The sequence below is a fragment of the Corvus kubaryi genome, unplaced genomic scaffold, assembly GCF_017639235.1.
Source record: "Corvus kubaryi isolate FWS band 111438036 unplaced genomic scaffold, C.kubaryi_AGA036_p1.0 65499, whole genome shotgun sequence".
Taxonomy (NCBI): domain Eukaryota; kingdom Metazoa; phylum Chordata; class Aves; order Passeriformes; family Corvidae; genus Corvus; species Corvus kubaryi.
The window spans coordinates 196,412-210,412 of NW_024582053.1; the positions used below are offsets into that span (position 1 = coordinate 196,412).

A 14,001-nucleotide genomic window follows, 5' to 3' on the forward strand; every position below is an offset into this window, starting at 1 on the left:
AGCCATGTGCTGAAACCAAGATAAAAGTAATGTACTCCCTTTTGGTTTACTGAAGTTGGGTAACCTTGCAAACCCCTTGAAGAGGAGACAGAAGAGATGGAGAAAAGCCACATCCTTGAACAACCCAAAACTTTGAAGTATATTTTTTTATGTTAACACATACAGAGAGATGTGTATAATCAAAATGGTATCACATGCATAACTTGGTTATTACCTACTCTAAAGGAAACCTAACCCTGTTCTGCAGAAATAGGAACACCTTGCTTCCCTCTCAGTACAAAAGTACGGTGAGGTTTTGTACCCTTCCCAGCTGAGAGAGCCCAGAATTGTCCAGAGACACTTCTGATATTAAACCCCAAATACAGCAGCACAAAGCACCCTGGTTAGCCAGCAAACACACCACACCACTCCTGCACACACTTCAGTCTAGGATAACATGTCAGCCCGTGAGCTGACTGGGTGAGCAGCAGAACATGCCACCACACCCTGTCCCTGATCCATGTTCTCCCAGTCCAAGGCACAGCGTGGGCAGCACTTGCGGTTAGGTTTTGCCACTCTGGTAAGGCTTGGAGGTATGTATTGCTTACAAGCTTGAGCTGGATCCTGTGTGTGACCCTGGACCAATAACCCCAGACTGAACTTGGAGAAGCATAAGCTGCCTGATCTGCATGTGTTTAATCATGAATCTCTCAGTTCTGCGGGATAAAAAATTCAGCTTTTGACAAACCTGAGCCTGCGTTATTCAAAATAAGCACACAGAAACAGAGTGTGCGAGAAATTCAAATATACATAGATGGGTATACAGAATGTTTAAGATTGAGGGGCAAAAGTAGTAATTCTAAAAAGAAAGAATAAAGGAGGAGGTTGGGAGTTTTTTTGTTTCAATCTTGTTTTAAATAAACATTTTTTTAAAAAACCCTTTGCATCATAGCTGATCACATACTTTGTTTCCAAATTTCATCTTTAATGGATATGGGTGGCAGAGAAAAAATGTGTCAGACTGTAAGTCCTTTAATTACTTTTAAATTCTGGAGTTTCACTGCATGCTGTAAGTGAAGATAGTCCTTAGTTGGCGTGGCTAGCTGACTACTGCCCTCTGACCACATCTCAATGGAAATGGAGGTCAAGTGATCAAAATTCACACAGGAGGGAAAGTTTGTTTTCCTGGCAAAAATAAGGTAAAGAATTTACAGGACTGACTTCAGTCTGACCTATATTACTCTGAATATAGGCATTAAAAAGCAAGCACTAGAAATCACTGGTTTTAACCAGCAAAAATTAAAGAGCTAAAGTGTTTTTAAGTATATGCAAGTACACACATGGGTGCATTTCTCGGCATTTCACAGGATTTGATATGTGACCTCTGGTTCTTTGCAAAGGAGGAAGGCAACTCTGTAGGTAGCCCAAACGGCCCCTCTCACACCAAGCTGTGGTCTCAGCGCTAAAATGACTTTCTGGCCAGAAGCAGGCCAAGGCTTCCACAGCCAAACAAATCCCTGTATTTCATCATAAGTCAGAATAGGAACAAAAATGCTGTTACTGTGATTTCCAGTGGGGCAAAATGTCTAACAAGCCATGCAGGAAGACTCAGCAGTCATTTGAAAACATTGATGTGTATATGCAGTCTTCCTAAGTCTTCTTTAAAGGTACAAGCAAAACAAAGGAAAGTAATGAAGACTGAGAGAAAATGGATTATGACAGAATCCAAATGAAGCTATGAGATGTTACTTATTAAAAAAAAAAGCCAGCCCCCGCCAAACAACAACAACAAAACCCACTGATTTTAAGATTTTCCAGCCTTGTTTCAGTGAATTCTGAAGAGTTGTGCTGAAAATTGAACTGAATTTTACTTTTTTCCTACTTTCATGTAGGCATGATAATAACAATACAATAAAAAACAAGATGGAAAAAAACAGGTTTCTACGAAGCTCTCATTAAGCCATATGATTAAAATCTTGACATGAACTCTAAGTTAAAATAAATGAAAGAGATAATCTGGAGTTTTTCTTCCATCTCCACTCTCCAGTGGAGTATCATATGAAAAACTGCTAAGGCCTTCAGTTTCAAATCTAAACCCAAAAGATAACTGTTTGTATTAAGTTTTATCCCACGCAGTATTGGATAAGTTCACTAGAGTCAATGTCTGTACTTAATCCATACACCATTTTATCTACCTACTTAAATCTTATTTTGATTGTAACAATTGAGTTTAAAAATCTCAGACCACTTCCAGTTTCTTTATTTCCATACTTTTCAAAAGCAAGAACTAGCTATTGTATAATTTGCAGTTTAAGAAACAAAAATAGTAATATTTTAGATCTCTTTCATTACTTTTTGTGCAAAATGCATTGGGAAATTTTACTAGCTACGATACTGTAAATGTACATGTGAATCTACACCTTATTCTATAGTATGAAACAAGCTTTGTCCTCTACACTAAGTCCACTACTGTGTATTCAGCAAACCTCACTAAAGCTTACTGATGCATAATGTATTATTACATGCAAACATAAACAAAGACGCTCATGTATGCTTATCTTTACATTACTTCCCAAAATGATAACTTCAGTCAGAAGGTGGAAGATAAACTATTCAGTGAATCTCTGCCTTCAAGAGAAAAAACCAGAACAAAAACACCAAACCCAACACCACACATCTATACAAATTCATGCAGTTTAACTATAATGTAAAACAAATGATCCAGGATGGCATATTTCCCTATCCTAATGCAATTATTCAAATGTGCCTCAAAATTCAGGTCCTAATTCTTATTTAACACAGTAAGTCTCACAACAAGGTTAAGATGATTAAAAGGGTCATCTGCAACTGTATGCATGGAAGGAAAGAGATCAAAGGCTAAAGACTGGGAACTGAAAGTAGCCTTTTCCTGGCATTATCAGCTTTTCTATCTTAATTTCAACACTCTATGATGCTTCATCCTCCAAAATTACACTGCTGTTTCAAACAGGACCATCTTTACAAAGTCCTGTAGAAGCAGAACTGTGTTTGGAATTGAGTGGGAAACAATGGCACAGAATAATCTGCATGGCCTTAAAAGAAAACTGACGCAGCGGGTTAAAATGTAAATGCCTTCCAAAGACAAATGCAGACGCCCCTTCTGCTTGTGTGTGTCTGTGTGTATTTATGTTTTTAAAGGTAAATTGATAATGGAAACTTATCTACATGAAACACACTTCAGAAGCATTTCTCACATATAGCACAATATAGCACAGATTGTATAAGAAGTCACCACATATCACTGTCTTCAAGAGAAGATTCATAGTGAATCTGAGATGTATGGCTCCAGCAAAGAAAGGAAGGTTTCAGAGGCTTAAGTAGTACAAGATATTAGGTTTAAAGAAAACACATTTAAAGAACATTTAAAAACCTGTTTCAAACCTCAAAAAAACCCCAACAAACAACCAACAACAAAAGAACACTACTGAAACGTGAATGGTCTCACAGTACAGGATTGAATTTATCGTGATTCCAACACAGTACTATGAAACAAAGAGTACATTACAAACACTTCCCATTTGCACTGTGATGGCACCTAGAATCCCCAGCAATTATGGACATACCATAAACAATCAGACAAAGTACTGTGAAACCTGGCCTAATCTTAACACTATTGACCGTGACTGCACAAACATCTGCTCACACAGAAACAGCAGCTGTCCAGGACCACTTAGGAGTCAGTGTCACATCAAAGACTAGTAACGTTTTTTTTTTTAAACATGAAAGCAGGAACAATAGCACCAGAAACCAACATGTTCCCAGCAAACAGGAATGGAAGGAGGAAGAAAAAGAAAATGCATCTACTGCTAGGCTTCAGATGTTGCTGGTCAGAGTGAGTTACCGTGTTTAGCCAAGGTTATGAAGCTGAGGTCATACTTCACAACGGTTGGACAAGCAAAGGAGTTATTTGAAAAAAAAAATCCAATCTTACAAGAAGACTTGTGGTAAAAATAAAGAAAAAACATTTACAGTGTCTCAGGTACTTCCTGAAATGGTATTCAAGTGAGTAATACTCCTTTGTCTTACTTTCCGCGTTGTAATCCCAATGTTCACACAGGCATGAACAAAGACATGCACCAGTGACTACATTAAGCTTTGGAATTGATAGTATGCTATGAACTCAAAATTTACAAACAACCAAGCAGGTAAGACATGTGTGTTTTTATACACTATACATGTGTGTACACACATTATGTAAAATGTTCAAACAATAAAAATTGATCTACAAATTAAAGAAATCCCTACCACTTTAGAGACAGATTCCCAAATGCAGAATCTAAGGCACTGACTTGGAAATTCAGGCAGATTAAAAGGACAGCTAGTGCAGTTACTGCCCCTGCAGCAGGTACATCTGAGCCATGCATGCAGAGGCACCTGTGCTACTACAGTTTATGGCCTTGCATATTAAAGTAACCTTGGGAGCTTTTAGCTTGCCTCTCATTCCAAGCTGCAAGATTTGGTGGTTCAGGGGCTACCACAAGTGCACTTCAGTCACCCTAGCTAGGAGGGCAGCAGCCTCTTTGGAAAGGATCAATATGAGGCAGGGGGTGGTAAGCAAATAAAAAATAAAATACTTCGAGCACCCAAATTAAATCTAATTTCTTTAATTTCTGAATCAACACCAATACTGTTCTAGTATTTGGAGGTATATAATGCAACTCCTGATGGCTTCAAAAAACAGTGCAGGAAAAAAGCTACTGATACTTTACTATTCCACTTAGAACAACATTGGCCTATTTAACTACAAGTTTTTGCAACCTTAACCACTACTGGGATCTATAATCCCTTAGCAGCTTTCCCATATAAATTTCAAGAGGTCAGACTAAGTATTTATTCTTGCATTTGTAAATTTTCTTGGATCATAAATTAGCCATTTTGTTATTACAAGGGTGTTGTAAACATTGTAAATGTAAAGTATTTTGAATGCTGAGAAGGTGATGAATAGCCAAGTATTTTTTACAATACTTAGTGAAATTACTTTTTATACTTCAATAACAACCTAAAACTGTTCTTTTAAATAAATATGATCAGTCTGTCAAGCAAAACCAAGTAATTCTGTGAAGTACAAAACACAAATTAATAACAACAGGTCCTTCTCTTCAGACTATAAATAATAGTAGTAAGAATACCTAATTCGAGCATCTGTAATTTTGCTTTCAGTGTTTCAGATTAACCCTACATGGACAACACATTCCCAGGGCTACTCTGCACAACTTTAATTGTACTTTTCCCCCAAAATGGGACTTAATGTACAAGTCGACTCTAAGACAATGAATTACTCTGACCACCCTACCTGAAGTCCTGGTTTAACTGAAGTTAAATGTAAAATGTGGGCTAGGATGTGGGCACACAAAGTTCCCTCCCCTGGTAACATCACCAATGTCAGTGGTGCTGCAGTGGCTCACACTGGTTTTGACCCACTATTCTGACTGACACAGATGGGAGGTCACATACAGAATCTGGATGTGCACCTGCAGCAACTACAGAGCATGTTTTGCACCTCAGAAACACACAGAAATACGTATACTTGATATCTCTATACACATGTGTTGTATGAAACTGGTTCTAGCTACAGGTTTATTACAAAGAATGTTAAGGAGAAAAAAAAAAACAAACCCAACCTAGCAACTGCACTTGATCCAGAATTAAAATAACTTGGAAAAAATAGCAACTTCTTCCAACTCTGCACGTAATGGCTAAGAAAAACCTTTGAGATAGCTTAGTCACTTCTTTGCAACTTGAAGCTTTTTTCCTTTTATTCCAGGCTTAAACAAAGTTCAGTGGGGCATCAAACTGCCTCAGTTTTAAATTACAGTCTGTACTTTAAAACAGAATGCATGCACCACATGTTCCTGAAGCTAGAGGGTGGGAGTGTTATTCACTGAAAATTGAAGGCTTGTTGAGTCAATAATCTTCTTTCACAGAGTAACAATTTTCAGCTTGAAAATTTCTTGACCCAAACAAAGGAAAACAAGATCATTCAGTTATTTTACAATGTTGCATAAAAGAAAAAGGAAAAGTGGGAAAGAGGCACACCAGTTTTATCCTACGTGATGTACAAACAGTGGAGAATTTAATTCACAAGTATTACATACTCACATTTCTTTCTTGTTCACGGTTTGCCATACTCCCAAACAGATATTTTCAGGCAGAGACATGAACAAATTCAGGACAGATTTTGCTATCATGTACTACGGACATCTATCAGCTGACAATAGCATTTGCCTCTCAAGAATTAGAAAGAATCCATTTCTAGAATTTGTTTCATCTTCTTTCTCAAATCATAACCAATACTCTGTATTTTTAAAATAGCAGTTAGATCAAACTTTGTAATTTGCTTACCTGCAAAGAGTTCAACAAAGACTACAAAAAAAGAGGGTCACTGCTCTATGTTTCCTTTAATACTGGTTTGTTCTTACAAGAAGGGCTACAGTGGTAATTAATATTTACATTATGGTAGTGCCCACAACCCTGATCATGATTAGGGCTTACTGGACTAAGCTGTATATAAATGTCACCAGAGTGCCTTGTCCCAGTAGTTTAATCTCTGAGAAAAGAAGAGTTACCTCCAGCTCTTAATCACAGATGCTCAAGTAATGCTGGGAAGTGTTTTCCTGGTCTATTAAGACTTCAGCCATTAAAGGCATTTGTTCAGGATGTGCTGTTGCTTGAGATGACTTTCCAAGCTACTTCATATTCTAGAAGTGGGACAGAGAATGTGGATTCCCAAACCATCCCATGTATTTTCCTCAGAGCCTACACCTATTGAGATCTATCTGAAATGATGCTGTTCAATGAGCCAAGTATGTCTAGTTTTGGATTTAGTTCACTACTAATTCCCAACAGAGGTCCCCTGAAATCTAATTTAGTAGCTGCCTTCTACAACAAAAAAGGTGTGTCAACCAGAGGAAAAACTGTCCAGCATGCTAAACATCTTTCAGAGGCTCATTAAAATGAGGTAGAACAGAACTGTGAAGCAGTTAATAAAATCAGGAAGGGATTGCTGATGTGCTGTTTTCCTCAGTACCAAGCATAATGAAACAAGACAACTGACATCTTAAAAAAGTTTATCTGTTCAAGCAACAGTATGTATTATTTTGAGCTCTGAAGATCATACAACTGCAGACGTGTAGAATCACAACCAGCCTTGTCAGGTCACAGCACTGTGCAAGATACAAGTGGCATTCTACCTCCACTGCTGGCTACTATTTTGTTTTGCATAGGAATTGCTCTGCCTCAGTGAAAAGACCCAGTGAGTAACTGATGTCACAGAATGAATCCATAAACTCTGAATTCTGAACAACCTAGCAGAATAGTGATCCCCTCAATCCCAGATACAATCTTCCCTTTTCATCACTGCATGACCTCCAGAAAGCACAAGATAAACCTAAGTTATAACACTAAAGCCACAATTTCCCTACAGTTTACACAGATGGAGGTGAGGACCAACACAACCCCACCTTGTCCACAGCCTCCACCCACGCATGCTCATGCCTCTGCACTTGCACTCATGGGCTTGCATTAAACAGTGTAGGGATGGCAACCGGCAGAAAACTCACCTTACAAAAAGAAGTGAACTGTCTTCTGTCTGTCTGTGGTTCTGTGACTGCTGCAGGGCCTGACTGTGAACACTGTAATCTGCTGTGCCCCCATGTCTCAGCTGACAGGATGACAGCATCTTAAACCCTTCCAGCAAGATCATATGGTCCATTGGGATGTGGCTAAAATCAAAGCTGCTGTGGTCCCCACTGTCTGTCCCCTTTCCCATCACAGCTACTGATTCCTATCTCCTCTTCCTAGGTGCCACTGATGCCCACGCAGTTACCCAGTGATTCAGTCACAAACTAACCCAGAAACAGAGAGAGATTATTTTTTATCCGGTTCAGTTCCCCAGGTCAAATCCACTGGCCAGTCCCAGGAGCAACAGTGGAGGAGACGGGATGGCACAGACAACATGCAGTGGGGCACACAGCAGGACTGCAGCTGCCCTGGCTTACAACAGCTCAAGATGCCACAGAGCTTTACCTGTAGGTTGCAACAACAAAGCCTTAGCAGAAACCTGTCTTTCAAAAGCTTGGCAACCGTGGGCCCTTTGGCCTCATAGCTCAAACAAGCACACCTGACACTGGGCAAAAAAGGGCGTTATTAAAACAAAGTAACAGCAAAACCAGCAGCACCTATCTGAAATTACTTTAATACTCATGGCAACTAAAAATCATTTAATTAATGTTTTCTGCTCCTCATTCTATCAACACAATCCAACATGAACATTTACAAATGCACTTACTAAAGACAAAATAAAGGATTAGTCTTCATACACACACACACAGAGCCTACTGCTGACACAAGCTCCTTTACTGCAACAACGAATCTGCAGATCCTGTGGAAGCCTTTTCCTGTAAGTCTGCTCCAGCTTTCTCACAATAGCAAAAATGTGTATTTTGCTATTATCCCTTAAGTCTTGATAAATATGTTCTGTAGTAGCTGTTCTCCAGACAATTTCATTCAGGCCTCTCCCCCTTTATTCCTCCACTCTAATAAGGAACAGTTTCTGTTTATGACTTCCTTTCCTTCACAGAGTACCTAACTCCCATGTTTTCTCAAAGGCTTGAGATTTCCTTCTAATTGTGACCCCAACAAAAGTGCTTGGAGCACTATTCTGTACAACTTTTCAGTTGGGCTCTCAGTGACTCCACATGGTCAGAGACCCACAGGTCAAACCCTCCAGATATCAGAGCAGTTAGGAGAAGGAAAGCAAGCATTGTATAGAATCTGACAGGCCATTAGAAGTAGCTAATAAAGCCATATTTTGTTTGTAGCCATTTGTTACCAACCCACATTACAAATTTGTCTGCTTTGAACTTTATGGGAACATTCATGCCAGGACTTTTATATACAATGTGTGAAGGAAACGGAACAACTATTGAGCTGTTTAGCTGCGCTTACTGTGACACAAACCTGCTGAAAAAACTCCCCCAAAGGGTGACACAAGCCAGCATTCAGTGCTGCAGAAAGTGGCCAGCTCCTCTTCGAATCCATCAAAGGGAAATTCTTTTCTCAAAGCCACATCAGAGAAAACCATTCACCATTTAGTATTACATCTCTTTTGTTGTTTTTCGACACTTGTATAAGCTTGCTGTATAGCTGCTGTGATTTTACACAATGCCCTTAAGAAATAAAAACATAACGGGCAAATTGTATAAATACCAGAATACCATGAAACAAGACATAACTAAATTTTATTAAAAGCCTAACACCACTGCTATAATTTCAAGCTTCACTGTACAGAGACAACTTACTGACTACTACCCTGAAGAACCACATTACCCTGAAAACAAGCTTAAGAAGCCATATTTAGTATACCAAAATGAAGCGAACTAGGAATACTGAGCAAGAAACAGTGATCAAGGGTTTTCATAAGCAGTCTAAAACAGAATACAGAACTCTCCTGCTTCAGGGAAAAACCACCATGTTAAACCATTACCCTAAATAGACATATTAAAGCTTTTAATGTATGCATCATCAAAAAACCCCTTGTTGCTACATACAAAGAATTGCAGTTGTTTTTCAATTTGAGAAACAAAACAAAAAAACCTCTCACGCCAACACCAAAAAACAGAATTACAGTATCCTCTATATGAAAACAGCAGTGTTTTTGAGTATATGAAGTGCTCTCAGGTTATGCATCAAAGCTTTTCAGTAATTAGGTGTCTCAGTAACAGCATTTGGGACCAACTTAGAGTTTAAGCTCTGTGGCCAAAATGGTTAACATTCACTGTTAATACGACCAGCTTGCTCATACCTAGAATAATTATGAGCTACTAAATATACCAAACACTCAGGGACACAGATAATACCCAATACTCTGCTTAAAGATCATGATGCTGGAGATAGGACAGAGCATGGATTAAAAGTAGGACAATTGTTTAAGAAAAAACATAGGCAAATTAGCAGAACATTAGCTGATAAATAACTTTACTTCTCTCAACCCTAATAAACAGTGTTCACGAAAAACTGGGAGATAAAAAGTCTTTTGTAGTATCTCTGCTTTTTAAACTAGGTAGTTGTTGCCAAAACAGTTAAATGTCCACAGGGGCTACTATTTTTAAGGTAACTGCCAGCATCCATTTTTGAGAACTGTTCAGACAAATTAGTCTGTTTAAAAAAGGGTTCCTGAAAAACTGTCAAATTAATACTAGGTTCAAAGCAAATGGATATCTTTTCTCATACCAGTTTCCATAGCTTCTCCTGAGACTTGCATGTCTCAAATGTCATGTAAAGAATTTGTAGCACATATACTCTCCTAGGTGCCAAAGACATAATTTTAAAATTCTGTGAAGATGTTTATTGCCCTATTTTTAGGGATTTACAATTGTGCCATGTGCCAGAGGTAATATATACAACACACCACCAGATTTCACAAATACATGCAATATCTTGATACAGTAAACTTTCAGAGAGATCCCTCTGCCGACTGCAAATGAATACATACCCAGTGAACTGCAGGAAATATCCTACATGTTTCTGATACATTATTCCAAGCCAGAGGTCACATAGTTTATGAAGTTTCCATCATTTAAACTGAACATATTCTAGTTGGTTTAAATTCATGCTGGTTTATACCAACAAACAAGAAAATCTCCAAACCACAAGGGGCACACAGAGACAAGGCTAAGTACTTTGTCCATTACAAGACCTTCAAAAATGCAAGCAGCTGCAATGTCTTCACAAAGTATATTAATTTGTGCTTTTTCCCCCACAGCAGAATGCACAGAGCTCAGAAAAGCTGATAAATATTAGTCCAAAATAATATCCTAACCAAAAAATCAACCTAGCCCAAGTACTGCTGTCATTCCTGCTTCTACGCTTGTGTACTAATACATAGCAGCAGAATTAACATGTCAAACTCATTACTGATGATCAGGGTTCGGAACACACGACTCCTGGTGACAGTATTCTAAACCAGAATCTACTGAAAACATTTCAAAAACGACACAGAAAAAAGCCTCCTCCTCACAAGACTGGTTTGTGCAAGTATGAAATTCCTAAAGTTAAAAAAAATCTATCACTTTCCTGTATGCAAATACACGTGTGCAGAAGCACAGACCATGCATGTGCATAAATAGTGCTGTTCTGAACCAGAACAAGCCTAAGCAAAGTCCACTCATATACAAGCTATCTGTTCCCCTATTTTTAAAAACAATTTTTCATCAACCTTGTTTAATGTTTGTTCTTTCACTATTTCTCATCTGCTCATCCCAGATGCAATAAAGTCGTATGTAAAGCGCTTTCATTTTAAAATACTGAAACAAACATTATTTTCTTACTGGTAAGCTCGATGGTCTTTCTTGCTGGATTAGATTCAAGTCTTCATGGTTAGGCTTTCCTGGGGCCATAGGGGGTTGAGATCTGGTTCCATAGCCTTCCTGAGACATGTCCTGCAACAACAGTTGTAAAAGAATTATTAACCTGACTCAGTAATTTTAATTAAATCTGCATCACAGAAGGGTGAAAATACAACAGCTGAGTGCTGATGGTTTTTTTGATCAGAAGTTTTTGCTAGTTAAACCTTTCTTATACAAGTATCAAGCCCACACAGGTACTACTATGACAAGTGATGTCTGTAAAGAAAACCTGGGAGCTGAGATGCATGCCAACAACCAGCAGAGAATCGTACCACTGGAACATGGGAAAACACACAAAACCAAACCTCTTAAATAAACAACCCCATTTTACTGTAAAAGAGTAAGGAGTAAGCACAAACATTCATCCTACTCTAAGATGTATTCTCAAGAGTTTTGATAAAGTACTGAGCCAGGTGGAAGACTGGACTTGAAAAGAGGACTGCAATCACACTGTGTAATCACACTCCTGTAACAACCCTAGATTCACCATCAGTACTACTGGCGCAAATTTCAAACCCTGGCCATCAGGTCATAGCACACGGCACAGTCGCTGCATCTGCTGGAGGCACGTTCTGCCTGAAGGGTTAGAGGGCACATGTATTTGATCAAGAGTAGATCCAAAGCTTGTACCAGTAACCTGGGGATTTTTCTCCCTACACAAGCCCAAGCAGCTGTAGTTAATGGCCCAACACAACACCCACCATGCCCGGGTGAGGGGAGCAATGAAACAACCTCCTGTCCTGCAGCCCATCCCCCACCCCCTGAGCACAAGCTCACTTCACACGCAGAGATACTTGCCCATTGCAAAGCCTTAAATTCAGGTGTCATTTTAGCTTCTATAGCAGCTTCTACACCAACTTCTTTAGGGAAAACAACAGAAAGCTCAATACTGACTTCAGCATGTATAACTGGCAGGGAAAGTTGAAGAACCAGTTCCTGCTAGAAAAGATATCTCACCTTTTTCTTCGTTTTTAAATGGTTTAACTCTCCTCTCCCCTTCCCCAGTTTGCTACCAGTTCAGTTTGCTTCAGCCACCCTCAGGCTTTCGATTTTGTGGCATACCTAAAGCAGGCGGGAGCCGCAAGGCACAGAGGGACAGGGCAACTGCCTTCCGCCCCACCCCACCAACACCTTGCTGCTGCCTGTGCAGGGCTGCTCAGGCAGCCCGGTGCCCACAGCCACAGCTGTGGCTCATGCACAGACTCCAGAAGGCAGCTGGTTGGCAGAGCAGGAAAGCTTTCTGTCTCCAGTTTTAGCCCCGCTTCTGACAGAGGGAAATTTGTTAACAACTGTACCACTTCCATTCAGCCCTTTCCACCCATTTGGACTCTCACAAATTATTTTAAGGGATGCAGAAAATTCAATGGGGCTAATTAAACAAACCCAAGCAAACCTGATACAATATAAAGCCAGCAATAAATGATCCTATCCCTAAGCCTGTGCCAAGTAAAATCAAGAAACACTTAAAAGGCCAGCACTTCAATGTGGTTACCAGCAGAGGGTAACAATTAAGCTTAAGGGTGACAAAGGCTGATGGCTGAATGATTATTATCCCCTGTGACCCCCCGCACTCCCTCCCGCCCAGATTTCCACTTGTCACACAGCTCTCCTGCTGTGCACACCAGCAGGTTCCTGTGGATTAACAGTGAGGTTTAAAATCAACAAATGGCACAAGGCCTCCATTCAGCAGCCTTCACCCCAGTACAAAGGAGTAGAAAGGTGCAGGACAGCTTCACAATAGGCAAACAAATGAGCAAACCTCTGCTTTCCTCTTTATTTAAAAATGCGCACGCACACACACACACACCACGCTCACGCACGCTAGGGCTGTCACTACACAGGCATTCGCAATAAACCCAGCAACCCCAGAGTTCAACTTCCAATTCAGCGTTCAATGCTGTTCTTTCTAATTCTTAAAAAATTACACCAAATAAAAACCACTTGTCAAAACAACAACAACAAAAACCATACAGTTATACCAAGAGTGGTGAAAAAGGATAAACGTTTAGGAGATGTCATTGTAGAAACACAATTGTTCCTTTTTCCAAACAGACACTCCAGGATTTTGCTGGGAAGGAAAACATGTTTTATATTTTGAAAAATCAAGAGCCATTACTTCCTTACAAAGTACCAAGCATGGGTTTTCCCACATGTTTGCAAGATTTTAACCTTGCTTCCTACTGAAATTTGCAGGGAGACCAGAGCAAGAGAGAGAAGAGACAGCATGCTTTCTCACGAGAAATACTGCAGGTTGAATGGAATTTACTTTTACCTGGGTATTTGAACACTATGTATGAAATGTCTTTCCACACACTGAAGAGCACAGTAAAAACCCACAACACCCTTTGTCTTTTTAAATGCATCATTTTCATAGAGCTTTCCTTTCTTTCTGTAGAAAAATCCAGTCAATTTGCTCAGTTCTAGATGAGGTTTCGAAACACATAGACATTTGGTTTGTTAATGATGCAGGCACCTGTGCACTCCAAATGGGACTGAGATTACAAACTCTTTCTTACACTCTCTGTAAAGCCATGTAGATATTTGGATCACTAGAAACTTGGAAAGCAGCTCTTGAGAA

At 39.5% G+C, this 14,001-nt stretch overlaps 1 protein-coding gene across 5 annotated transcripts in view; it reads right to left on the bottom strand.

The window, feature by feature from the left end:
• The window catches only part of LOC121673552 (AT-rich interactive domain-containing protein 1B-like), a 206,718-nt gene extending 195,264 nt beyond the window's left edge, over positions 1-11,454 (bottom strand). For all 5 annotated transcript variants that reach the window (XM_042046924.1, XM_042046925.1, XM_042046923.1 and 2 more), the window contains exon 1: positions 11,346-11,454. In XM_042046924.1, coding sequence (XP_041902858.1) covers positions 11,346-11,453 — 108 coding nt within the window. In that variant the 5' untranslated portion in view covers position 11,454. The remainder of the gene's footprint in view (positions 1-11,345) is intronic.
• Positions 11,455-14,001: the final 2,547 nt, after the last annotated feature.